This window comes from Aspergillus ibericus (genome assembly GCF_003184845.1).
Source record: "Aspergillus ibericus CBS 121593 unplaced genomic scaffold BO80scaffold_31, whole genome shotgun sequence".
NCBI lineage: Eukaryota > Fungi > Ascomycota > Eurotiomycetes > Eurotiales > Aspergillaceae > Aspergillus > Aspergillus ibericus.
In genome coordinates, this window is record NW_020292129.1 from 96,852 (window position 1) to 123,505 (window position 26,654).

The 26,654-nt window shown below is 53.1% G+C and overlaps 9 protein-coding genes across 9 annotated transcripts; 5 read left to right on the top strand and 4 right to left on the bottom strand.

Moving 5' to 3' along the window:
• Positions 1 to 1,547, top strand: BO80DRAFT_456832 (elongation factor 1-alpha; the record flags this gene model as incomplete). The annotated part of the gene is made up of 4 exons (XM_025722194.1): positions 1 to 5; positions 62 to 191; positions 249 to 387; positions 439 to 1,547. 4 exons carry the CDS (start codon positions 1 to 3, stop codon positions 1,545 to 1,547), a joined length of 1,383 nt encoding a protein of 460 aa, XP_025573336.1.
• Positions 1,548 to 4,463: 2,916 nt separating this feature from the next.
• On the bottom strand, positions 4,464 to 5,939 carry BO80DRAFT_411128 (putative extracellular exo-polygalacturonase). The gene is made up of 4 exons (XM_025717956.1): positions 5,642 to 5,939; positions 5,225 to 5,591; positions 4,972 to 5,171; positions 4,464 to 4,925 (listed from the first exon to the last, which is right to left on the bottom strand). Exons 1-4 carry the CDS (start codon positions 5,900 to 5,902, stop codon positions 4,485 to 4,487), a joined length of 1,269 nt encoding a protein of 422 aa, XP_025573337.1. The 5' UTR covers positions 5,903 to 5,939; the 3' UTR covers positions 4,464 to 4,484.
• Positions 5,940 to 6,483: 544 nt separating this feature from the next.
• Positions 6,484 to 8,609, top strand: BO80DRAFT_436404 (putative alpha-L-rhamnosidase B; the record flags this gene model as incomplete). The annotated part of the gene is made up of 3 exons (XM_025720951.1): positions 6,484 to 7,356; positions 7,403 to 7,674; positions 7,724 to 8,609. 3 exons carry the CDS (start codon positions 6,484 to 6,486, stop codon positions 8,607 to 8,609), a joined length of 2,031 nt encoding a protein of 676 aa, XP_025573338.1.
• Positions 8,610 to 8,787: 178 nt separating this feature from the next.
• On the top strand, positions 8,788 to 10,250 carry BO80DRAFT_426820 (chalcone isomerase domain-containing protein). Its single transcript, XM_025719866.1, has one exon. It carries the CDS (start codon positions 8,847 to 8,849, stop codon positions 10,137 to 10,139), a length of 1,293 nt encoding a protein of 430 aa, XP_025573339.1. The 5' UTR covers positions 8,788 to 8,846; the 3' UTR covers positions 10,140 to 10,250.
• A 977-nt stretch (positions 10,251 to 11,227) lies between these two features.
• Positions 11,228 to 13,612, bottom strand: BO80DRAFT_142904 (uncharacterized protein). The gene is made up of 3 exons (XM_025713708.1): positions 13,101 to 13,612; positions 11,513 to 13,040; positions 11,228 to 11,299 (listed from the first exon to the last, which is right to left on the bottom strand). Exons 1-2 carry the CDS (start codon positions 13,197 to 13,199, stop codon positions 11,514 to 11,516), a joined length of 1,626 nt encoding a protein of 541 aa, XP_025573340.1. The 5' UTR covers positions 13,200 to 13,612; the 3' UTR covers positions 11,228 to 11,299; position 11,513.
• Positions 13,613 to 15,258: 1,646 nt separating this feature from the next.
• Positions 15,259 to 16,626, bottom strand: BO80DRAFT_426824 (BAG family molecular chaperone regulator). Its single transcript, XM_025719867.1, has one exon. The coding sequence runs from the start codon at positions 16,549 to 16,551 to the stop codon at positions 15,352 to 15,354; it is 1,200 nt and encodes a 399-aa protein (XP_025573341.1). The 5' UTR covers positions 16,552 to 16,626; the 3' UTR covers positions 15,259 to 15,351.
• Positions 16,627 to 17,559: 933 nt separating this feature from the next.
• On the top strand, positions 17,560 to 17,961 carry BO80DRAFT_446846 (uncharacterized protein; the record flags this gene model as incomplete). The annotated part of the gene is made up of 1 exon (XM_025721571.1): positions 17,560 to 17,961. The coding sequence occupies one exon, from the start codon at positions 17,560 to 17,562 to the stop codon at positions 17,959 to 17,961; it is 402 nt and encodes a 133-aa protein (XP_025573342.1).
• Positions 17,962 to 19,200: 1,239 nt separating this feature from the next.
• Positions 19,201 to 20,191, top strand: BO80DRAFT_446847 (uncharacterized protein; the record flags this gene model as incomplete). Its single annotated transcript, XM_025721572.1, has 3 exons — positions 19,201 to 19,230; positions 19,290 to 19,496; positions 19,586 to 20,191. The coding sequence occupies 3 exons, from the start codon at positions 19,201 to 19,203 to the stop codon at positions 20,189 to 20,191; spliced, it is 843 nt and encodes a 280-aa protein (XP_025573343.1).
• Positions 20,192 to 22,812: 2,621 nt separating this feature from the next.
• Positions 22,813 to 25,346, bottom strand: BO80DRAFT_466469 (LMBR1 domain-containing protein). The gene is made up of 2 exons (XM_025722788.1): positions 24,762 to 25,346; positions 22,813 to 24,683 (listed from the first exon to the last, which is right to left on the bottom strand). Exons 1-2 carry the CDS (start codon positions 25,061 to 25,063, stop codon positions 22,943 to 22,945), a joined length of 2,043 nt encoding a protein of 680 aa, XP_025573344.1. The 5' UTR covers positions 25,064 to 25,346; the 3' UTR covers positions 22,813 to 22,942.
• Positions 25,347 to 26,654: the final 1,308 nt, after the last annotated feature.

The following is a 26,654-nucleotide window of genomic DNA, read 5'->3' on the forward strand; positions in this document are numbered from 1 at the left end:
ATGGGGTAAGCAGAATCACCACGACGAAGCAGTCGAGTTCATCAACTAACAACTTCTTCAGTAAGGACGACAAGACTCACATCAACATCGTCGTTATCGGCCACGTCGATTCCGGCAAGTCGACCACCACCGGTCACCTGATCTACAAGTGCGGTGGTATCGACCAGCGTACCATCGAGAAGTTCGAGAAGGTATGGATATATGCTGGATATAATACTGGAAGGACAAGGTGCTAACTACATCTACAGGAAGCCGCCGAGCTCGGTAAGGGTTCCTTCAAGTACGCTTGGGTTCTTGACAAGCTCAAGTCCGAGCGTGAGCGTGGTATCACCATCGACATTGCCCTCTGGAAGTTCCAGACCGGCAAGTATGAGGTCACCGTCATTGGTAGGTTCCACTGTCCTCTATGATTATGTTACCGGTATCTAACCTCAACAGATGCCCCCGGTCACCGTGATTTCATCAAGAACATGATCACTGGTACCTCCCAGGCTGACTGCGCTATCCTCATCATTGCCTCCGGTACTGGTGAATTCGAGGCTGGTATCTCCAAGGATGGCCAGACCCGTGAGCACGCTCTGCTCGCTTTCACCCTCGGTGTCCGCCAGCTCATTGTTGCCCTCAACAAGATGGACACCTGCAAGTGGTCCGAGGACCGTTACAACGAGATCGTCAAGGAGACCTCCAACTTCATCAAGAAGGTCGGATACAACCCCAAGTCCGTTCCCTTCGTCCCCATCTCCGGTTTCAACGGTGACAACATGCTCGAGCCCTCCCCCAACTGCCCCTGGTACAAGGGTTGGGAGAAGGAGACCAAGGCCGGCAAGTCCACCGGTAAGACCCTCCTCGAGGCCATCGACGCCATCGAGCCCCCGGTCCGTCCCGCCAACAAGCCCCTCCGTCTTCCCCTCCAGGATGTCTACAAGATCTCTGGTATCGGAACTGTTCCCGTCGGTCGTGTCGAGACCGGTGTCATCACCCCTGGTATGGTCGTGACCTTCGCCCCCGCCAACGTCACCACTGAAGTCAAGTCCGTTGAGATGCACCACCAGCAGCTCAAGGAGGGTCTCCCTGGTGACAACGTCGGTTTCAACGTCAAGAACGTCTCCGTCAAGGAGGTTCGCCGTGGTAACGTTGCCGGTGACTCCAAGAACGACCCCCCTGCTGGCTGTGACAGCTTCACCGCCCAGGTCATCGTCCTCAACCACCCCGGTCAGGTCGGCGCTGGTTACGCTCCCGTCCTGGACTGCCACACCGCTCACATTGCTTGCAAGTTCGCTGAGCTCCTTGAGAAGATTGACCGCCGTACCGGAAAGTCCGTCGAGTCCTCTCCCAAGTTCATCAAGTCCGGTGATGCTGCCATCGTCAAGATGATTCCCTCCAAGCCCATGTGCGTTGAGTCTTTCACCGAGTACCCCCCTCTCGGTCGTTTCGCCGTTCGTGACATGCGCCAGACTGTTGCTGTCGGTGTCATTAAGGCTGTTGAGAAGAAGGATGCTGGCGCTGGTAAGGTCACCAAGGCCGCCCAGAAGGCCGGTAAGAAATAAGCTGGTGCAGGGTGAATATGCCATGATGAACCTTTGATGATCACACAAAACGTGGAATTACGGAAATTTAGACTTTGAGTTTATGTAGTTGATCCTACAGGACTTGAATCACGAATCCTTTCGTTCAAAATGTTCCTCGTAGCCATTGTAAAGATGAAGCTGTAGAGTGATCTCTATATAACTAATACCACATGACATGATTAAGTCATTAGTTAGTAAGCGACGTGCCACCTTACTCAGCATCTGTTCCGGTGCGTGCTCTAGCTGTTCCATTACCCGTCGGCTTTTGGAAGTATGCTGATCACAACAAGCCCTTTGATCATGATGATCGAGATAGAACCCCAATGATCTATTGGAAAGTTGGATCATTCATACGGCAAGCCCAATTTACCAGACCGACTTACATGATTTCAATATTTTCGATGTACCAAGTACCTTTTGTCTCACAAGGGGTACGCCATCGCTCGCCCGGGCGATAGTTCGGCTACCAAGGCGAGTTGGAGATGTGGGATGCTGATCTTCCTGCTATCTACTCCAGCTTCTACTTTTGTATCGAGATACTGGGATACTAGGTATATTTAAAGATAAGCATGGATTGCTTGCATGTACATCTTCGCGTGCTGACCATGATGACTTATGAGAGTGTTGGACTTATGATTTCGCTGTCGTAGCATCAATGCAGGAGTTCTGGTTGTTTACCAAATACAACAAGCTCATTCAAAGCTTCACTGGTAGGCATACTCCTTGCTAGTTTCCTACTAGCTTTCCCTCGCACGGTGCGCCTGAACCGCTTGCCATTCGCCCTCGATGGCTTGTCTGAAGTCTGTACCCTCAAATGTTCGTTGAGCTCCTGGTGTTCGACTCGTGCGATCGGGTCCTCCAAGCTATCCACCCCCTAACTTCCTTTAGCCCTAGTATGGGTTCTTGGAGTTTGTCTTTCTTATAATAAACATCTGCCGTCCCTTCTTCGCGTCTCTTCCATGACACTCCCTTGAGTGATTTTCTTAGGTTCAACGGATCCTATACCACCTTGCTCTTTGCTCTCTCTCTTGGCTGCCCTGCGGTCACTCTAGACCTGTTTCCTGGCACATCGAACCTGGCTTTCTCCAGTTCAATAATCCGTGTACACCATTTCCGTTGCGCCTCTCTTTCTTTCGATCGCCGGGCCTCGTTCTGTTCCGGGTCCGCTTAGTCTTGTAAGGGTTCAATCCCGCATCATCAGTCTCCCTTTCTCTTGATATTTGCCAAGATCATCTTGTCCTTCGCCGATGGTAAGCCTTTCGCTGCTTCTTATTGGCAGCGAGCCGTTTGGCCTTAGCTTTGGACCTTCTAGGCTGGTCGCGTGCTTTCATTCCGGTGCCCCAAATAATATCTTCTAGCTGTTGCAGTATTTTCAGGCCTAGAACCTGAATTATCTAGCGCAAAGCCTTTTGCGCGTGCTTTCTCGTTCATTATTTGGATATCTTCCGCTTCGAAGGTGGGAAACCAGATAAAGTGTCGGCGGTTGTTGATATACGCTTGATATCAGAGCTTTGTCCCTGATATTCCATGGTATCTATTTTCTTGACTTTGTGAGCTTCATCGCAAATGGCTCGGCAGGAGTGTATGAGGAAGTGTGTCTCGTAGACTGGGCTGTCGTTCGACCGGAGAGGTGGCTTCCCAGATGCGTGTAGTTGATAAGATGCCGTTGTGATTCTAGGATATAGCGATGGGTGTATGCGCCTTAGGAGTTAGACTCTGCCTAGTTGCTCATACCCACGTAGTATAAAGATTCAGGTTGAATGTTAGCTTATAATCCCCATGTCGAATCCCGCCTCAGCTAGAATGATATCCGTTTCGCGGTATCGGACCCGGATCATGTGGAAGAGGGTCGTGGTGTATAAATCTGGAGTGAGCCCAGCAAGAGCCAGATAAACACCACTCCTAATATATAAGAACAATGATCAGTACTAGAAATACTGGTAGTAGACTAGATAAACTCACACTGACTTGAAAGGACCAGGGGTGGAGGGATTCTCATGGCTCTTTGCGTTCACTTCCCCTCGTTGCTCGCTTGCGTGACCACTTTCTGAGAGGATATATACCAGGGTGGAATTATTGTGGAATTTATCCTTTCTTAGCATGGGGAAAGTGTTTAGACGGATAGATGATTTAATCCCGTGCAGTTGATCTTGGGGCTTTGGTCTGAAAGCCGTAAGGAGCTAGTTAGGTCGTTGTTGTTTGAGTATATCGTTGTTTGATAGAAGTGGCTCGATATAGGAATTCTGAGGCTTGAGAAGGGGGGGGTGGCCATTATGGTACGAGCAGTGGAGGTTACTTATAAGTAGTTTTCTAAGGAGATGGGTGAAGAGGATCTAGTTTGGGTTGTGGAGAAGGGGAGGATGAATAGTTACTTTTTTAGAGGGAATGGTGGCCAATTAAATGCTATTGAAACACCTCTTGCAAGCAAACCAGTAGTCGAATGGAGTGGCTTGCCTCCATACATAGGGAGGAATTGTAATTTAATTTTTGTGAAAGATTCCCCCATGGATTCATAGGTAGTGAAGCCAAAGAGTAACTCCGGTAAAGTACAGCATTCTCATTTTGTAGGAGCTGAGACTTCACAGTTGAATGTGAACTAGAATATTGTTGATATATGTTGGCTTCACTGGTTTACAGCATGAAACCGGATTCAATCTCAAGAAAGGCTGGTAAATAGCTACTCTTCACAAATGGCATACCCTGCAGGAGGTAGTGATGTTTCACTGGCTCGGAGGCAGCTTTTTCTGGCAGTGAATGAATGACTTGTTACAGTTTAATTACTATTCCTCACTGGTGATAGTGCTACATGGCCGTACATGCTATGTTTAGGATCATCCCTCAGATCTATTTGTGTGACTGAAATTCAGCCATCCATGTGGCTTACAGATATGTGTTCAGGAACAATGCACAGCAGAATCAACACCCGCTCAAGCCATGCACTCCCCCGTCTGCTGTATACTTGCAAGAACCTGTCCCCGGTGTCGTCGCATTCTTCCCTGGATACAACACCACATTGTCAAAGTCAATGTTATAGCAGGGGTGAACGTCCGAGCACGAAACCGTCGAAACGACCGATTTCGCAGTATCCACCCAACCCGTGAAATTGACAAATGCGACATTAGAGATAGACATCTTGCTCGTTCCCGCATAGGAGCCGTTGTCCCCGCTGTCCTGGCTGATGGACGGGCCGGCGCTGGCGCCTTGGACGTTAAAGTTGGAAAAGAGGACGTTGCGGATACTACCCCACCCATCGCCGCGAGGGACACCGGCGCTTTCGTAGGAGCTCTGGGGGACGAGGGCTCCGACCCAGGTCTTGAGGTAAGCGCTATTGTGCATGTCTTCGTTGTAGCGGATGATCTGAGGGGTCAGCACTGCCGGTGGGATGCCGGGATCGGGTGGGTACCTTGACTTTATCCACGCGGATGTTGGCCACGCTACTATCTTCCAAGTATTGGCCCAGACTGCCGATGGCAATGCCGTTGCCACCGACGCAGGTGACGTTCTGGATGTCGATGTTGTAGGAGCGGGGCTTGATGGCGATGCAGTCATCCCCGCCTTGGTAGACGAAGTTGGTGAGTTGGATGTTGACGGCATCCATGGTGTCTGCAGGCAAAATTGATGGTTAATTAGGCTCTAAGAGAGATCCGGATCCTTACCAAAGCCATCGGTGTTCTGCACCCAGTTATCGCCCCAAGGGGCATCCACGGCCGTGGCGTTGCAGTAGATGTTGTTGAAGCGCATGTTGGTCCCGTTCATGATGTTGACACTCCACAAGGGCGGGTCCTTGACATAGAAACTGTCGACGACGACATCGGAGACATTCCACCAGACAAAGGGCATGGGGCGCCCGGGCTGGGTGTCGCTTTTCTCAACTGAGTACCAGGCATTGCCATTGCCGTCGATGCCTCCGGTTCCATAGCCATTGACGGAGATGTTGTGGCCACTGATAATGAAGCCGGCGTGGTGGTTCTGAAAGGCCACGGGGTAGGAATTGTTGCGCCAGTAGGTGAGGTTGTTGGAGAACTACAGCAGTCAGGAGTCAGCTGACATTTGAGTCGCGACGAGGCTCTTACCGTCCACTTCCCCCGCCATTCGATCGCCACGTTGTTCAACGTCGGATGCAACCTTGTCGCGATCCAGTATGACTGGTCCTCAGGGAAGACGATGGTGCCTCCATTGCCACACTGCTCGAATGCCTTCAGCAGATTAGGCACATCGTCTTGCTGGCCCCCGTTGGCCTTGACGGTGCAGACGTTGTTGTTGTTTTCTACATGGCCGGCATGGCTGAAGGCCAACAGCCCCAGCAGGCATGAAACCGAAGCCAACAATTGCATGGTTGCCGCTGGTTCCGCGTTGCAAATGCCTGGGAGCCATCCGACATCATTTATGAACTCCGTGCAGCCATCGATGGGCAATCCACCAGACTCGGCACGACTTCCACCGAACCACGACCCAGCAATATCGCCGGCTTAACGGTGCGGAGAAAAACCGGGGAATCCGTGATGCACAGGCATTTGACTGACGCTGTGATGCAGGATCGACGGGTTCTCCTGGGGGAATTTCCACCAATGGCGCCTGCATGCCATCGTCGCTACTGCACAGCCAACCAACGCCGTGCCCCTGGACGAGTCAGAAAGCTTGCCTTCGCTTATATCCGATGGACCGTGTCGCCATTCAGCCGAGAGGCGGCCCTGCTTAATTCCCCAGACCTTCGAGCCAATCGATCCACGCCATCAGACAAGCATTGCGAGAAATTGTATGACTCGAGAGCTAGCGACCCCTCTTTACCTTCGGGGTAATTGTCCGGAGGAACATTTTTTCGAGCACGTTTATATGGTCCTGTGCACCAGAATGATCTTGGGTCTGCATTCTTGTCATCGGCTTTGGTGCCTGCGGACAGGTTATCGACGACAAAATGCGCTGGTCCAACTTTTTGTCGGGCGTGCTCGCTCTGCTTCCTTTTTCAGTGGCACAGAGCTGTTGGCGTGACACCACTTGTTCCGGCCCGACCGACACTGCCTTTCCTGGACCGTGGGAGAAAAACATCTTCGCGCCGTCATCGCGAACGGTGAATCCGGAGAACCTCTTCCTCATCACGCAGCCAAGCCACACGGCAGACTATGCCCCGTTTACGCTGCGTGGAAATGGTTCTTTGGTGGTCTATGACTTTGGAAGAGAGGTTGGCGGCATCGTCTCCGTGAATTACACCTCCACGGGTAGCGGTGCACTGGGGGTGGCTTTCACCGAGGCGAAGAACTGGATTGGCGAGTGGTCGGACTCGTCCAACGGTGGCTTCAAAGGCCCTGATGGCGCTCTCTACGGCAACTTCACTGAGGCCGGAAGCCATTACTATGTCATGCCGGACAAGTATCTGCGTGGTGGCTTCCGCTACTTGACTCTTTTCCTGATCACCAGCGGCAACGTCTCCGCTCACATTGAAGACGTGAGCCTGGAGATTGGCTTCCAGCCTACCTGGTCCAATTTGAAGGCCTACCAAGGGTACTTTCACTCGAATGACGACCTGCTGAACAAGATCTGGTACACCGGCGCCTATACGCTGCAGACGAACGAGGTTCCGACAAACACGGGACGTCAGATCCCAGCGCTTGCTGAAGGCTGGGCGAACAATGCCACGCTGGGATACGGCGATACGATCATTGTCGACGGTGCCAAGCGTGACCGCGCGGTGTGGCCAGGCGACATGGGAATTGCCGTTCCCTCGGCATTTGTGAGTCTGGGGAACTTGGAGAGTGTGAAGAATGCGTTGCAGATCATGTACGATACACAGGTATGCAGCCCGACCCCGCTCTTGACCCAGACACTAATGTCACTAGAACAATTCCACCGGTGCCTTTGACGAGTCTGGCCCCCCGCTGAGCCAGAAGGACTCGGACACATACCACATGTGGACCATGGTCGGGACATACAACTACATGCTCTTCACCAACGACAGCGACTTCCTCGAGAGAAATTGGGACGGATACCAGCGGGCCATGGACTACATCTACGGCAAGGTGACCTATCCTAGCGGCCTGCTGGACGTCACGGGCACGCGCGACTGGGCCCGGTGGCAGCAGGGATACAACAATTCCGAGGCACAGATGATGTAAGTCACCACCCGTCACGTAACTAGTGGAATTGACTAACCCTGCCAGCCTGTATCACACTCTCAATACTGGCGCCGATCTCGCCACCTGGGTCGGAGATACAAGCGGCCTATCCGACACATGGACCAGCCGGGCCGCGAAGCTGCGTGAAGCCATCAACGAATACTGCTGGGATGAAGCATACGGTGCCTTCAAAGACAACGCCACCGACACGACGCTCCACCCCCAGGACGCCAACAGCATGGCCCTGCTATTCGGAGTAGTGGACGACGACCGGGCCGCTAGCATTTCCGAGCGGTTGACCGACAACTGGACCCCAATTGGAGCTGTAGCCCCGGAACTACCGGAGAACATCTCCCCGTTCATCTCCTCATTCGAAATCCAGGGTCACCTCACGGTAGGCCAGCCCGCGCGCGCTCTGGAATTAATCCGACGTAGCTGGGGCTGGTACTACCACAACCCGAACGGCACACAGAGCACCGTCATCGAGGGATACCTGCAAAACGGCACGTTCGGGTACCGCTGGGATAGAGGGTACTACGATGATACAGCGTACGTATCGCACTCGCACGGATGGTCGTCCGGGCCGACGTCCGCATTGACGAACTACATCGTCGGGATCACCGTCACCTCTCCACTGGGAGCGACCTGGCGCATCGCCCCGCAGTTTGTCGATCTAGAGTCGGCCGAGGGTGGATTCACGACGTCGCTCGGGACGTTCCAGGCGGGGTGGTCACGGACATCTAATGGATATACTCTCGACTTTACCGTCCCACAGGGAACCAAGGGGAATCTCACTCTGCCGTACATCAGCGCCGCGAAACCGACTATCCAGATCGACGGGACGGAGATTACCCATGGAGTACAGTATGCCAACCAGATGGCCACGGTGGGAGTCAGTGGGGGAGGGACTTACAAAGTAGTGGTGCATTAGCATACATAGTACATATTGATTTATTTCCCCTCTACCCAACCTTGTGAAAATGTATACTCCGTACCCGGGGAATGATACACACGAAACCACCCAATCAGGGCACTCATAATCACGTGCCGTCATCATCACTCCATCCCCATCTCCATCTCCACACATCCATCACCTCTACCTCCTACCTACAACCTACCTCCATCCAACCCACCCGAACCATCACCACCACCCACCAATTGAATCAAAATGCCCCCAATACCCCCCCTCCAACTCCAACTCCGCGCCGCCGCCCGCGCCCGCACACAATGTCTCCGCCAATCCCGCATCCCCAGCACTCCCCGAACCATCCGCAACACCAGCACAACCACCAACCCCAAAAACCCCCTCCGCACCACCCCCTCCCCCCGCAGCCGAGACCAAGACCTCGCGCGCACAAAACGCTCCATCTACATCTCGACCAGCGGAATCATCCTCTGCGCGGTGGGCATGTACGCCGTGATTAAAGCGGATGTGTTTGGATTGGAGCAGACCACTACCACCACCACCACGGAGACCGGAAATGAGAATAAGCAGGATGGAGAAGGGAATGGGGCAATGAAACTCGACGGCCCGGTGGGATTCCCAGGGAATCCTACATTAACGATCATCCATGGCGAAGATGGGGAAGGGGAGAAGGTGGAGACAGGGACGAGTTCAGTTCCGTATTTTCCGACGGTGATGAGACTTCCGCGGTGGATTGAGAGTGATGATACCCCTGTGCAATCGGGAGAAGAAATCCCTCTTGTCAAGAAGGATGCTGCAGAGGAAGAAGGAGAAGAATACCAACTCCTCGGCCTCGGCATCCGCACCGTCTCCTTCCTCAATTTCCAAGTCTACGTGGTAGGCATGTATGTCGCGAAATCCGATCTGGCGGAACTGCAATCGCGACTGGTGCGGACGGCGGTGCATCCGCCTCATGTGGAAGACGGCGGGGAGAAAGTGATCGCGAACGAAGTTGGGGCTGCGGCCGCGACATCGCTGGTGTCGATGGAGCGGGACCGGTTGCGGGAGTTATTGCTGGATCAGGCGGAGCGGGGGGATGAGGCGTGGGAGGGGATTTTGAAGGAGGGAGGACTGCGGACGGCGTTTCGGATCGTGCCGACACGGAATACGGATTTCTTGCATTTGAGGGATGGGTGGGTGAGGGGGATTACGGGACGGGCGAAGAAGTATAACCCGACTTCTGGAGGGGAGTTTGAGGGTGAGGGGTTTGGGAAGGCTATGGGGGAGTTTAAGGGGTTGTTTAGTGGGGCGGGACAGAAGAATGTGCCCAAGGGACAGACGTTGGTGTTGGCGAGGGGGAGGAAGGGTCAATTGGATGTGTTGGTGTGGGGAGAGAAGGGACCGGGCAGGTATATGGGCCGAGTGACGGATGAGAGGATCAGTCGGTTGGTGTGGATGAATTACCTGGCGGGGAAGAATGTCTCGAGTGAGGGGGCGAGACGGAGTGTGGTGGATGGGATCATGGGGGTTGTGGAACGGCCGGTTGGGACTGTATAGCCCCCTCTCCTCTTCTCTTCCTCATCCTCTAGATTGACTCGTGTAGTCCATGTATAATCAGTGTACGATACGAATATACCATCATCCCACTCATCCCAACCCCTACAAGCCTACAAAGTACTCCATATCACTCATAATCTATGCATTCATTACCTCCTACCAACTCTAACAAAACAGGGAAGCATCTACAAAGCCCCCGCCTCAGTCAACAAACCCTTCAACTCGCCCTTGCGGCTCTGCAGGTCCGAGTTTCCACCAATGTGCTGCTGCTTAATGAAGATGTTGGGAACGGTGCGCTGGTTGGAGATTTCCTCGAGGGCGGATTGGATGGCGCTGCCGTCGGCTGTACAGTAAATATTAGTATGGGTTTATCATACTAGTGTGGGATATGTAGATGGATAGGGTATGAAGATAGGATAGGAGGGTACGGGACGGGTGTGAAGGGTAGGGTATGGGGAGGGGAAGACGTACAAATCTGATCCAACTCAAGCGTGACATACTTCGCGCCGAGGCTATTCAGGAGCTCCTTGCTAGCGGTGCAGTAGGGGCAGTAGGATTTGGAGAAGACGACTATTCATAATTCACATCACATTAGCACATATCTTATTATACATACCAGCACATGAAAGCGACTCCTCAGAAGAAGGGGATGGACCTACCAACGCCATTCTCATTAATCAAAGTCTGGGCCTTAGTCTTTGCGGCGGACATGGTGGCAGTGGACGGGGCGGCAAAAGAGCCGAATAGACGGGCGAAGATGGAGGAAATGGTGGGCGGTTGGGACCGGAGTCGCTCGTGGAATTGAAAAGAGAGGAGGGTGAGGGGGCGGGGTAGAGGGGTTTATAAGACGCGTTCGGTCGGTATATTGCTGATTTGCTGGAGATGATGGGATGAGGAGGGATGGGGTGGATGGTGAATGGAGGGTTGGAATTACGCAAGTGCCGCTAGTGGGTGATTAGTCAGATGGCATCATACCTGTCCATGTTGGACTAGACTCCGCTGGATACTGCGGATGGGTGGTTCTAGAAGGGTACTTATTACTAAATCTTTACATCTTTCGTGTATATTGAAATGTAGTCAATCAATGTCTATTACTACCACAAAGAAAAGCTGATGCAAGGAAAGACGCGTGATGTCGTAATGACCGCTCAATGCAGGCTCTGAACAGAATCAAGAATATCAAGGAATCAGAATCAAATCAGAATCAGATCAGATCAGATCAATATCAGGATTAACAGCAGACAGATCAAAAGGTAATGAATGAACGGTGAAATGGCTATTAAAATCCTAGACAGATCAACACCACCCACCCAACGCTCAAAAACAAACACAATGCAGGAAATAGGTATCTTAACGACGGTGCCAATACTAACCTCACATCACTATGCAACACCCGCACCCCTTTTCCTTCGGCGGCGGCTCCTGCGCCGTCACCACTGGCGGGCTCCATTTGGGCTGCAACGCCGCCATCGGGGGCTCTTGCACCCGCGGCATCGTGCTGTACCCCGTGCTCGAATTCGGTCGCCCCGGCTCCGTTCCCTTGGGCGCCTGCAGGCTCGGACTCTTCTTCAAGCTGGGGCTCTTCTGTGATGTCGGCTCCTCTTTCTCCTTCTCCTTCTCCTTCTCCTTCTCCTTCTCCTTCTCCTTCTCCGTCTCCGTCTGCGCGGGCTCCAGCTCTTCTTTCGGCGCCAGCTTCTCCATCGGAATCGGTCCGTCATGTCCGATGGCTAGAGGCGCAAACTCGCGATCATACGTGGTAGGCGTCTTGCCCTCCTTGACCCACTGCTCCTGCTGCATCCGTCGTGCATGAGTAGGCAGAATCTGCTGGTCCGGCGGGAGACGAGGATCCGGCTTATACATCGTCGCCAGCCACGGCGGGTCACCTTCCGGCCGGTTGATCGGACGGCTGTCGCTTTTGCCAGCCCGCTGCGTGCTCGACGGCACCCGGCTTCTGGGAGTTGCCTTCCGTGTCGCCGGCGGAGCCGACGTCTTGCGATTTGTGGCGCCCTTGGCCGTAGTCTTCTTGCCCGCCGCATTCTGCAGGGCGTTCCCGCGGCTGCCAGGTCGGCTTCCCGCCGGGGTGATATTGCTGGCAGAGTCCACCGACATTGGCTCACTCGCCCGACGGGGCATTCCAAAGGACAGAATCTCGTCTTCGCCGTTCGTCATGGCCCGTGTGCGCTGCTTTGAAACATCCCGCCCGGCATGTCCGGCTGCAACCGGCGCCGGGCTGGTGGTGGGGATGGGGATCCGTGAGGAGCTCTTGCGCAGTCCCGGGTTGTGGTAGAAGCCTGACGCTCCGTCGTCCGTCTTATCCGCCGCAATTTCTTCCGGTCGTCGAGGATCCCATTGGTCGCGTTCGCCCTCCGAAAATGTCGGGGAACGGGACTCGTCACGCAAACTAGGCCAGGGTTCCAGTTCGGTCGGCGGGCTGCCCACGGGAGTCCCATACGAGTCGTGAGTCTTGGCGCGATTCGTCTTGTTGCCTTCGGCTCCCGCCCGACGTTGTAGGAGAATGGCAGCCTGTTGCAGCTCCTCACTCTCAATCTTGGCCAGCTTGTCGCGGTGAATCCAATTGTCTTGGTCGAACTCGTTCAGGTACAACCCAATGCCATCGTTCCGCTCACCCTGTCGCACTGATCCCATCCGATAAAGTGCATCCGCCGAGTCTTTCACATTGGCCCTGGGACTGCCGATATCGTGTCCGTAGATCGACCGCGAGCTTTCCGCTTCACTTCCCCGTCGACTGTGGCTAACCTCTCGACGGCCTCGGGAGTAATGCTCGTGAGCATAGGCGTGCCGCGACAAGGATGAACTGCGAGAGCCGCCTTTGGAGTTACGCTCCTTGGACCTGGCGTGAGATTCGCGGGACGATCGTGACTTGGAGCGACGGACGGTACTCTACCAGCCAAAATCAGCGAAACTGCCTGATGCAGTGCAAGGCCAAATGCAGGTACTTACATCCTGTCGGAGCGGGACAGCATACTCCCACTGACTCCCGTCTACACTGGGTGACGTCCAAACATCTGTAGTATAAGTCGCGGTAGCGGTCCCCGCCATTCCAACAGCAATATTAAGAATCAGACAAGGCCAGGCCAGCTGGAACCCGTGGGTGTGGCGGTCGTGGTGGCAGGATAATTAAAGAGAGTCTGTCACTAGGTGAATTTTTCCCGTCTTCTTCCCCGATCAGGCCATCCCAGTAGCGCACAGACCAGAATCACCAACCGCGCTGGGCCGTCGTCTCGACGCTCGAGTAGATACCCCTAAGCCAACAACTGTATGTACGATGTGAGGGGCGGGTGGTTGGGGAATATGCCTCGGAGTTCACGAGTCGGCAAGAAAGGGGGCGGAACACGAGAGGCGATCCGAAAGAAGGAAATCGTAAACAGCAAGCGAGTGGAGATTCCGGAGCCTTAAAATTGCAGCGTGATGTAGCCGGGGTGGACGAGGTGGAAGTCAGGGACCGGCGGGATCGGTACCGTGGACGTATCTCCGGGCCAGGCAATATTATAGGCGGATGGTGCCTGGCAGCCGGGCGAGAATTGTCGGGGTCCGGGAATAAGAACCGTCGGGGAGGGGAAGAAAATGGAATAGGATGGGAGGGGGATTATTAGGGGAGTTAATATGAATCGATCGAGTAGGGAGGGGAGGAACCCGACGAGGGGTAGACGGTGAAGTTGAACCACTGGAGAGGAGGCGGAGGAGGAGAGAAGAGGGGAAGACCAAGGAAAAGGAGTGGTGCAAAGATGTGGCTGGACCGTGGCGCCAGGACTGACTGACACTTGGGAGGAGGGGACAAATTAGAGTCTCAATAGAGGAAGAGGAGAGGTCGAGTCCACCGTCAAGGGTCCGATCCAACGAGAAGCAGAGGAAGAAGAAGAGGGGAATGGAAGAATACGAGCGGTCTAGAAAAGATGGAGCAGGAGGAAGAGGAGGGAAGAGGGAGAAGGACAAGGACAAGACGGCGAGACAACTGAAAGAGAGCCCAAGTGAGAGAGACACGGGGGCATTCAAGCTACGCCCCGAGCGGCTTAGTCCGCCGCCGACTATCAGACAGCCTAGAACTCGTCGGGCCAATCAGCCCCCCCAACGCCGACAAGGAAGGGGACCAGAAGGAAAAAAAAAGATGTCGGTTGTCGATCGGTCGTTCTAACTGCCTGTCGTCAACGCCCATGTGCGGCCCAATTCTGGTCTTCCAGGCTTGCAGCTGAACCCTCACATTCATTTCATCTCATTTGATTTGATTTCATTTCCATTAAGCCTCTCGACGCGTTGCCCCTGGATTGGAATTTAGTCTGCCTGTTTGCCTGGACCCTCGACTTGCCGCCTCAGTCGATCGGTCCGATATGACATCGCGTCCGCGGTGACGGCGTAACGGCCAACCGAGGCTAAGGGGTGACCTAGGGACTCGAGTCACATCTCATCTAGATTCGACTGTGATACGTATCCTTCCTTTGCCTGTAAGCGAGGCAGCTAGTCGCAATTCGCCTAGCTTAGACACCGGTAGATCTCAACAGCATATGTCCCACTAGGTATTAAGTAGTTGGGACTACCTTAATTTGTATATCGTTGGGCGATGCATTACCGGAGGATCTGCCGACCCTACCATTTATAGTTGAAAGAAGGAACCATGACCATACCCATGCAGGCGTGGAGATAATTACATAGCGGTTGTGAAGGTCATTATTTCCATGGCTCGGTCTATACAACCCTTGCCTCGTCATGACCGGACGATACCGGTATCTCTAATACAGACAAACAACTTCAATTGACCGGTCATGACGACAGCAAGCAGAACAAACCGGTGCGGACAGGCTCGTATCGCCAAGGTTCGTCCTTCCAAGGTCATCCGCAACCTTGATGGTCCCTGAACCGGGTCATCCTTGGTTGAAGCGCTGGCACTGGCATTGGCTCGGAGAGTATCCTCTCTCACCGCAATGAACTACAGCACGTGGAGTGCTTATGGGAGACATGGATTGCATGCACCACCTCAACATTAATCTGCAAGGACCCTATCCAGTGTCCTCAATCTCGCCCGACGCCGTCACCATGTAATCCCTGAGTCACAAACCTTAGATACAGTACGTTTCGAGACAGAAAATTATCGGACTAAGCAAAGCAACGAAGTAATTGATTCTCTATTTCGTCTTATATTATTATCATAATCTTTCCATATATCTTTCGAAATCATGTACATAGACAAGGTGCAGCCTCAATTCTTATTCACCTTGTCCAGGCTGTCGAGTGCATTCTGCGCCTCTCTGATGAGAGCCTTGCGCGCCTCACGAGCACCTTCCTGGGCCGACACCTCAATGCCGTCCGCCTTCAGAATGACCTGCGCCAGGATCGTCTCGCTCAACTTCTTGTACTCAAAAGTGCGCGACTTTTCATCCGTCGGGGTGTTCGCGATATACTCTTCGCATAGCGGCAGCAACTCCCGACGCAGATACGACAGTAGGCCATCCACCTGCTCAAGCGGCGTGCGGAAAGCATTGAGACTGGGCGCAGGAGAGGGCATGCCGGATCCACCGGCAGCGGAGGACGGCCGCGAAGGTTCGGCTGGCGGTGCAAGAGTGCCAGCACCATCGGCCTGTTTCCCCTTCTTCTTATTCTTGCCGTGGCGCTTCTTGGCCTTGCCCGACCGCTTGCGACGCGACTCCTCCTGACGGGCTGACTCGGCGTTTCTCTCCGCCTCAGCCTCGGAAGTTTCGCTGGGCGAGCTCTCACCGGGCTCGACGCCCGACACCACGCAGAGCACCTCCGATTGCTGTTTCAGCCCCTCCGACCGACACGGCAGCGCGTCGTTGTCCAGCAGCTTCCCCTTGTAGAGCAGTTTCACCCGGTTCGGGTCAGGCGTGCGCGTCGCTTTCGCGGCCTGCTGTCTCAGCTGACCCACACTAAGGGCTCCGTCATTGATAGCGTAGGCAGGAAAGTGCAGCTCGTACTTTTCCTTGCGGTGCTTCAATATAAGGGTGTCGGGCTCGCTATCCTCCCCGGCGTACTGGTTCCGGTACCCGGGAGCGGGCGCATCGACAATATCATCGTGCGTAATATAACTGAAGTCACTATCGCTGACTTGAGGAGGATTGTCAACGTTGGTATAACTGGGGGAGCCGCGGCGCCAGAAGTTGGCGAACGGGGTGCGCCACGACATGGCGAGAAGCACAACTGTGCAGGCGACAAGGGTGTAAGCGACCGGGGTGATGTAAGCGCTTTCGGCGTGGTCCGCGACCAACTCGGGCCAAGGGAGCAGGCGCAGGGCAGACGAGGCTTTGGTGGACGAAAGAGTGGTGACGAGTTGGTGATGGAAGGTGTGCAGGGACGGGGGAAGATTGGTAGCGACGTGGTCTAAGTAGGAAGCGCACGTCTCGCCCAGGGAGGACAGAGAAACGTGGGAGAGCAGCTGGCTCATGGATTGATGGCCAAGCACGAGGCAATGAGGGGAATGACGAGGGTTGTTGAGGTCATGGAAGCTGGCCACTTTAGCTCGAACAGGCAGATAAGGCGGAGTGGGTTTTTTGCCGTCGCGGTGAAGGATCCGAGTTGCGCGACTTCAGCCTACAGCCTACAGCCTAGATACAGCCTACGGAATACTACTGCTCGTCTGCACTGCTACCGATATTGGTCAAGGCAGACACCCTCTTCTCCAGACAAGGCTGCTTGTGCCTGTGCCTTGCTTTTTCTTCCCCTCACGGGACGAACAGAATACGAGCACCATGTGGACTGCGAGGCTTACAAGGAAAAGCATGGTCGGCCAAGACACCCGACTATAAGTTTCTCCGTCAAACTGGTGGAGAAATTGGAACTAATCGGGCCTATGACCAGAGCGAAAGCTCACGAGTAAGCGGCTAAATTCCGTCAGAAATCTACAAAACAACATAACTTGAGTCGCAAAGCTTTCGCCCTACAGTCGGGAAGGAAATGAGCTACTCAATTTGCTTTTGAAAGGGTTGGTTGCTTTTGACACCAGCCTTTCAAAGCGTTCCCTAACCGATCGACAGTTCGCTTCGAAAACGCAGTCGCTTATACAACCGTCTTCACGGCGTTGACTCGATCAAGAATAGGAATCTAGTACTTACTCGTCGCCAGCGCCAATGGTCATCATGTAACACTCACTAGGAGGCTGTAAGGGCTGCTTCTCGAATACCGGATTGTGCCGGCAGAATACTAGGCCATGCATACGCCAGATATTCTGCCGGCAGGAAAACGAGCATGTGTCACAATCCATGTTCTCCTTCTGCTGATACATAAGCTTGCACAGCCATAAACCACTACTATGGAGCGGATGTCATCTTACAGTTACATATTAGCTGTATTGTGATGATCTTAGAAAGACAATCAATACGTGTTGTGTGTATGGACTAATATCGTTTTCTTACCATCAGTTCTCTGTCTGATTTCCTTTCTTGCGGGCCGATGCATGCAATGCATCGAATTTGAAATCGAAATCACGTACACCACGCGACGGCCCTCCGATTTTTATGAATCCGATTCCAAGTTGATCAAACTAAACGAGGTTGCTCTGACGGAACATGCATTCCGGGCAAAGACTTCCAAGATTCGACTCGAGCATGGTCGATTCTTCACGCAATGGGAAACGCAGCGGACTGGAATTCCCGGCTGGGCTCATCCGTACGCCTGGAGACTGGTCTTTGATTCGTCACCTTACCTACCCCGTGAAGAGTGGACCATGGCATGGGGTGAGGCCGTGCTTGATGAGCAGAGGTTCTGGGAGCGGACGGAACTCTGTGCTCAGGGCTCACAGCTTCCGAGGGAGGGAGGGCTGTGGAATGATATCAAACGTTGGCTGGGATACCCATGATATTTTATTTTGGCTCTGTTCATCGACCTGTGCTGCTAGGGACGGTACCAGTGCCTGTATACTTTGTTAAGAGGCTGTTGTTCTGGCCACGGGGATTCCGGACGTGTGCCAACCCAACCCTTAGCCAATGCGTTTCCGAGTCTTGCAGAAGACCTTGTTATTATTTTTGGGTGGGAATCCCTTTATACTAATACTAGCTGGATTTGGGCCAGTCATGGGGAATGCCATCTGGGGAAAGATGAAATGAAGTCATAGTTATGTTTTGGGGGAGTATTGATATCCGTATGTGTGTCTATCAAACATCCGGAGGTGGTATTGGTTCGTATATGCATGGTGGGTACGTAGACATCGGACATCTTGATCGGACTTCCGACCACCCCACATCCACCCGCCAATGGCGAGCCCTACATAACTATATCTATAGACTAGAAATCTGTCAGATCATCCTCCGTCCTTACATATACCCAACCCGCGGGTTTAGGCCATCGACCCAAAACCCGCTGAGAAATGGGTTGGGCGAGGCCTGACCCTGGTGTTCGAATGCTAAGCACAAGTTTCTTCACTTGGTGGGGCTGTTGACTCGCTTGGGATTGTGGCCTGAGCAAGCGCCAAGAGGGGTAAATCCATCAAGCAACAGTAGATAGATAGCCCGGAGGAGTTACCGGGCGGAATGGGACGGAACGGGACAGAAGTGAGGCTCACTGACTGCCCCCTAAAATGAATCTGCCCTTGTTCGTGTAATTATATTTCCGCGTAAGGAACAAAAGGAGGGGGGTAGAACAATCAGGGGTCGGTCTATTTTCTCTAGCCTGAATGTACAAATTGTCTTGATATCATTGTAAACTCCACCTTCAATTCCCCTTCAAAAAATCGGTTTAGATTCCCCTTCACGTTTACTAGCCTACACCAAAGAAGGGGAAAAACAAGGTAGAAGAAAAAAAGGATAGTTCCTTTGTACCTAATTTGAGGTTCTCTGATGAAAACCGACAGTACGAGAATCCCCACGGTGGATATGGCGGACTGCAGATAGATGCTGACATGGCGGCTACAAATATAGCCCAAACACTCCGGCTTTGGAGGTAACTCTCAGTGGGCCGCGAAACATCTATACCCAGAACTTAACGTGGAATTTCTTCACCGTAACTGCCAAGCGACTTTGGGAGCGAGAACCTTTCAAGGACCGGTACAAGCCATGTTAGCGTTCGGATCAACTTCACCTATGGTCCCTGAGTGCGGAAAATGATTCAGTGTCGTGGGACATCAGTCTGGGTAAGAACTTGTCCCGCGAGCTGGAATAAGGTGAAAGGGGCACGTATGTGCTGTTTTAGTCGGGAGGCGAGGTGCATTTCTGGGACTGGGGCACGAGCAAAGGAGGAAAGGAGGGGTCTGCCCTCCCGGAGCTGATCCCTAAATCCACCCCAATTGTTCTTCCAGGGGGTGCCCGGTGTGTTTTCAGCTTGGTGGAAGGCCATATACCGTCGCTGCCGCTACCTCGACCCTGGAGTCCCCCGATCTTTGATTCAGGTGCCAGTAGTGTGTGAGTCTTTTCTTGTTCACCTTTTTAACACCAAACCCGCCGCTTATCTAGCTACTAATGGGAAAATGCTGACCACAACTGATGCAGGAGCGTTACGGTACTCCAGGCACTCCGATTCTCCGCCTCGAGCTGGATGTGCCAGCAACATGGAAGGTGCTGGAAGACTTGCCCTTGACCTTGAAGCTTACATATTATGGAGTGTCGGGAGGGGAATCCCCGCGATCGATCACGTTCTCAATAAGCGATTTGGATGCCTGGGGGGTATTTTCCGCCTACCGGCGTGACCATAATACTGGGGAATGGGATTCCTGGCTCAGCACCGCTGCGCTTGGGTATCCTGCGTTTCCAGAAGACGAGATCCAGTGCAAGGTGGGGACGAGCGCCGCGTTTATAACTCTGAGGCCCTATCAGACATGGTCTGAAGTGTGGGGGCTCGCCTGTGAGAAGTATCTACCCGATGATGCCCTTGAAGGAGAGGTTATTCGATACCGGTTTACGGGATGTAAGCTGACCTGGTGGAATTGGGGAACAAAGGAGGATTATAAGGACACAAGCATAACAGTAACTGGTCTGGGGGGGGCGATAATTCATCCGCCCAACAACGACGGACGGCCTGAGGTTGTGATACCACCTTCGAACCTGGTGGAATTTACAGTTGTGGACCGAGGCTGGGAAGTTTGGAGGTCATCCTGATTGATCCTTGACAGGGTGTACTTAAAGAAAATTATTCAGGCGCACTTAGATGTTATCACTCCCGTAAGTAGCGGCTCGTTCTCATCGACTATAGTCGACTGGCGATGCTGGTTTTTCCATGCCAGCTACAGCAGAGCTGCCTGGACTAAAGCAAAGACCCATTGTCATCAGCCGGCCAACCGACAAAGACGTACCAGTTGTAGAGCGTAAACCATGATGCATAGATATTCCAGCTAGATCCGAGATATGTCACCCGCAAGGGCCAAGTGATTGCCAGAGCTGAAAACACTCCCGCTTGTGCCGCGAGTCCTAATAGACTCAATGCTCGCTGGGGCGGCTGACCTTTCCGGAGCTTTGCTGCCTGACAGAACACTGAGCCAAGTCCAAGGAGTGTCGTGGACGGATTTAGTTACATGAAATGGACACCACTCAGCAAGGCGAACATCCTGTCGTTCGTGGGGATCTCCATCCGGGGTGTTGTTATACAGGAAAACAGAAAAACTGCTCGGTCGCACAGATCAAATTGAAGGATAGATAGTAAAGTGAAAGGCCCGAGCTATTCTTCCTCACCAGAGGAGTTGCAGCTGGGGTAGGAATGAGATGATGCTGAAAACCAGTAGGATGCTGTCGAGTAAAGTCAGTTTTAGGACCTTACACACTATCGATGTCGTTGAGATCATTAGCTGGAATGACTATGATGAGTCTCATGATATTGGTCCACTCGACAATAGCTCCTACGGCGCCTTCTCAACGGGTCGAGCTCCGTACAGCTATGTCGAGAATATGCCGCACCATGGCTGGAGAGAGATTCTTCCATATATGATTGACACATATAAAAATGGTCAAAGTTTTGTTAGTACTGAAAGATTGTGGCCTGGTTCCGCACCTCGTTATCCAATGACTGCGATCGCCAGTGGATTACTGGAAACACCGCTTCGCAGTTGTAAGAGTTTCTGCCCGATGAGGTTGCACAGGACCGTCTATTCAGCATCGTGCTGCTTGCCTCCAAAGCAGAAGTAATCGTGCACTAAAATGCACCGATATATGTGATTGAAGCTGACTGGGGCTTCTTATCCCCTTCTCCGGAGGGGTCTGGGGGGTGTTGGTCTTTATCATGGGAGTGTCCCTTTGAAGCATGCATGCGCAGAGACACAATTGAACTTGTGCGTGACGTCACTACTTTCCTTACTCTATATCTGATACAAAGTATTTAGGTGGGTAATTGCATCAATGATCTCATCACCTGGAACGCATATGTGGCTGTTAGTGAAGGTATCGAAATGACAGAGGAATATACTGCTTTCCATGTCAGAGATGTTATTGAGCGGTGAGCCTCAAGTTTACCGCCTTAGGGAGAAGTCATCCATGAGGCGGTGAACCCAATCTTAGGCGGTGAACTTGATCAAAAGATGAACCAGTAGCAAGACATAAATTCACCTCCCTGTCAGATGACCTCATTATTCAATTGCTTGAAAGTTGCATCTTCCGTCACTTTATTTAATATTTCTTTCTAATCCCACTCCAAACTGCTGAGCGAGTGTATAGCGGCGCCAAGTTAGGCCTAAAGCAGAAAGGAAGTCATTGGATTTCACAGGAACCCAGTTCCATACCCAATAGTATATTACTTCCGAACTGATGAAAGAAATCCACCAACCCAAACACCGCAGGCAAGACATACTCATCTGCTTACAAACCCTACAGTATGCTCTTCCATAGGTTGTCGCACAATCCCAAGCAAAGCATCCCATCTGATCGACCACACGTGGCATGCACAGGGTACAGTGCCGTGTGCACGTCAGCTTGGGTTTCTTTTTCTCGACGAATCCTGACGCCTGACCATAGATAAGTGGAGTCCTGTTTGTTCCCCTCCCTCTGATAAAGAAAGACATCTAGCAGTCTAGCAGTATACTCCCAAGCGATACCGAAAGTAAAATAGATCGACAACACAAGCGTGCTTACAATCCCAGCACCGACGAACACGAGGAGCCAAGGAGCCACGCCGAGCAAACCACATGAGCTCTACCAATAACATAGTACACGGATAAAATCGCCCCCCCGGATCGATCGCTGCCTTGCAACCTGGTAGGAACGAATAGCCACCTACACTAACCTCCCTCTCAGTCGCGTGGCATCAAGCCTCTGTCATACATACAGAGGAACTTCAAGCCCCGGTGGATTTCAACCTTATATAGTAGACATGATCTAATCACCAGTCTCCGTCTCCATGGGATAAGCAACATGTGTTATTGATATGGTGGAAGAGGGGTATGATGATGGTCACAAGCTTATCCTTCTTGGCCGGAAGACACTTGACAGCAACCCCTGGCCTATCTGATATGCATATGCATACATCAGCAGGTGGTGGTACCTGCTGGATGCTGGACATGGTAATGTACGTCTGCAGTGTGATCGACGTAGCATTGGGCTGGTGGGTAGGTAGGTAGAGATACGGTACGTTGTGGGTTCTGGGTTCCCCGCATCGGTTGGGTTCCTATGAGACCAAGGTATAGACTGGGGCTGTACCTACGGTAATGTGTTTGTGGTAGTCGATGCTCTGATTGGGTAAATGATAGTATGAATAGGTAGAAGAAGAGGCCTGGCTACGACGCAACGTAGAGTACCCTTTACAGCCCATAAGAGCAATTCATTGATAGCTTACTATGTACATCTATACAATATTACTAACCAAGATGATCTACCAGCAACGCCTTCGCAATGCAGCAAGTATAGGTTACACTACCCACTGTCGGTTCACAGTCTGACCCCACCAGGCGCTGGCCGACCACCAAACCACCTTGCAAGACCGCTGTTGCCCTCATTCCCCTCGCTTCCCATCCATCGGGGGAGCCGGAACGAGTCGCCCTGCAGCCACTGGGGCTTGCTGGCAGTCTCAAATGTGTTCCTCACTCGGTGGGCAAACGACTGAAAAAAGTTATCATCATCATCCTCGTCCTCCATCAGAGGGGTGGTAGCAGCCGTCCCCCTGGAGGCCCGAGGGGTCCGAGTATTTTCCAGCAGTGCAGTCCGAGAAGACGAATAGGCAGGCGTGTCCTCGTCGATGCGACTGGCCGGGCGAGGCGACCGACTGCCACGGGCGGAAAGTCCCAGCGAGCCGAGGCCGTTGAGTTCCCGATCGATAAGATCACGGCCCTCTCGCCACCCGCCTAGCCCGTAGCCGCCGGGGTTATTTTCCAGGTCATCGTCGTCTTCTTCGATCAACCCCCAGCTGCAGATGTTCTGAATTCGACCGTAGAGATTGAAAAGCGTGGCGCCGATGGGCAGCAGAATGAAAACCGGAAAGAAGTAATCGAAGCCCTTCCCCAGAGGGGTCAGGTCAATAAACCGGCCCAGAAAATTGTAGAAGGTGGTGCTCTGGCGGACGCTAGCGGGCAGGAAGGTCAGAAAATTGTATGCGATGGGCACGGTCAGTCTGGCCACTAGCCCCGCGTACCAGCACGCGCTCTCCCCGTACGTGTTCCGGCGGACCAAGGCACGGTTGCCCCACACTTTGGCGTCGTTGACACCCACCAATGCCGCCGAGCACATGTACAGCAGCCAAGCAGAGGCAACCAATTGTCGCCCAAATCCGACCGGCGCCGGATCCTTGTGGTAGGACACCACGGAAAGTGTCACCACGGACAGCCGAGGCGCCAAGGATTTGACCAACTCCGACCAGACGATGCAGACAGATGCCACCGAGAAAATCGCCCCCAGCCCGAGTCGCACATTCGGAATAACGTGCACATAGAGATGGTATCGCATATAGGGGCTCAGCAGGTTCACACTCGGGACCCAAGTTGATCGGTGGGGCGAATGGATGAACTCAAGCTTGGTCGATGCGGATGAGTTAATAATGGCTTGCATGTCGGCGGCAGATAGGACCAAGCGGTCCCACTCGTCAACGAAGCGAGCCTTTTGGTGTCGAGCGCGCTGAAGGCGTCGGGTCAAATCCGCGAGGTAGCGCTCCGTGATAACGGCAGGGACCGTGCCGGGTCCATCCGCCTGTTCCAAGAATCCCGAACGCAACTCAGGCGGGTTCGCCGTCTCTGCCAACTCTTCAATCCACTCCTGAAAATCACGAGCGGTGCCCGTCTTACGGCGCTGAAGTTGGGCGACTTGTGATTCCAAACTTTCGAGATCATTGATCGCATCCATCAAGCGATCATGCAGCTTCGGGGCATGAGATTGGATCCTCCGCAGTCGACCACTGACGTTGGCGTTACGGAAGAGAGTGCGGGGAATGGACACCAATCCGTGACCCATGAGGTAGATGGCTAGGACGAGACCCCAGACATATGCAAGAGCCATCACGAGCGTCTTGATGGAGGTGAACTCGAAGCCATTTTGGATCGAAATGTAGATTAGTCCGACCGTCGCACAGCATAAAACAATCAGTTGGTATCGCGCATTTGAACGGATGGAGTATTGAATGCGACCCTTCGGGTCACGGTAGCCCGAATCAATGTATTCTCCAAGTAAGGGAAGGATGGCCCTATAGCGATGCGAGGGAAATCAGTATCCAGTAGACCTAACAGCCGCGACCGGCCCAGTAGCGCTACACATCACCTACCATGTTAGCACAAAGATAAGCCAGTAGGCAATGCGCCAGGAGACCAGAATGAGACGGTCGGGCAGCCAGATGGCCGTGGGTCCTCCCCCATCACGCGAGCTGGATGCTAAGTCGATAGGGACCAAAAGTACGACACTGGCCGGAAGCGCGAGCGCAAGGAAGACGGGAATGGCAAGGTAAGCCGGAGTAGCGCGGAGCGTAAGAAAGCGTCGCAGAAGCAGCAACACCAGGACAGAGATCGAGAGCAGAGCCAAGGTAAAGAAGATGCTGGACCCGACGGGCACAGGCGACGTGGAAATCATGGCGATTATGGGGGGGCCGTGTTTGACATACGGCGGGCGGACGAGGCCAGTACGGGGAAATAATCCAGGGTCTTGATCGATTGGACCAGTCAATCAATAATCATCGTAGGTCAACTAAAAGAGGGACTATCGACCCAAGGATCGAGGGGTCGCAGGAGCATGCAAGAAGGTTCGAGTTCGGAAAGGACGCAAAAAAAGGGACAGGACAGCCGGGACGAATTTGATCGGGATGGCTATGGAAACGAGGCCTGTTTTATGGATCATCTCATTTCCCACACCTCGTCGTTGTTGGCCGATGCTAATCAAAGCGCATCCATCCGGTGACGACAGCACCCGTGTCACGTGCCATCACCTGACGTGTCCCGCTGCTAAAAGAAGCAACAGCGGGCGAGTTAGGTAGCCTTTTAGTCAGGTTCCACTTGGCTCTGCCTTTTTCCCGGATTCGACACTAGGTACGGATCACCGTGCCTGCGATCTACGAGGATGGATTTTATTGATCTTACCTATGATGATTCTTGTGGTCCTTCTTCGGATTGCTTCTTGTCAAGGGCCCAGGTATGATCTCTGAAAGTTCTCTGCGCAAAATCCACCGAGCCCTTGGAGGCTTGAGGCACCGCGTGTTTCAGCCGCTGGTTTTCCTTCCCAACATTGTTCCTCTCGCCTGGAGCTTAAAGGCACGCCTTACCTCCATACCCGCCACCCGAACTTTGTCCATGGGACTTGACTCCGTACACCCGCAGGCAAAATTAAAATCGAAGCACGCCCGGGCTTATGGAAGATGGTGATTTCAGCATCCAGCGGTCCTCATGTGTGGAAACGGGTCGCGGATACGGAGTGTGCGGTGGAACAAACCATGGCAGAGATGGATGGAGGTGGCTGGATCGTAAACTGAATGCAAAGGATCGGAAGGGGAGGCAGCATTGACACCCGCGACCTTGGTGGTACGGCCGACTGGCAGATGGCCATGGCTTCTATTCGCGCATCGGACCTGACTACTGTTCCTTTGGTCTCCCGCCGACGGACACTATCTACTTAGGTGCGATGTCTGCAAGGCGGAGACCGTCATTATTGAGCTAGCAGTGGATAGACCGGAAAGCAACAATCAGAACGTAAGATCCAGTACGGAATACCTCAGAAATACACTCATCACCCAACATTCATCTATTTTAAAAAGTACTCGATTCTGGCCGATGCAGTCTCTCTATCCATGTGTCATTGTATTGATCTCCCGCGAAAATGGACTTCAGCATAGCAACTTTCTAGTTGGTGCCTGAGAAACACCATCGCAGTCCTTCAGCCCACCCCTCTATAATATTAGGACGGATTATCTACTAGTCCCTGGGTAGGCTATCGTCCCGCGGAACCAGAGGGTTGACAGTGGGGCAGGGAGTACACGCACCTCTAGAAAGTCCGACTGAGTAGCGGTAGGAAAGATGGATGGAACCAGGCAGCCGCTTCCGTAGGAGTAGCACTATAGAGACGGGAGCCCATCTGGTGTGCTACTTCTCCGACTCGGTAAGTATTTCGCTCACTTCTGAGGACATACCAATCCAAGCCAGAGGCATTGCGACGAGAGAGCTCTCCCGGCGCA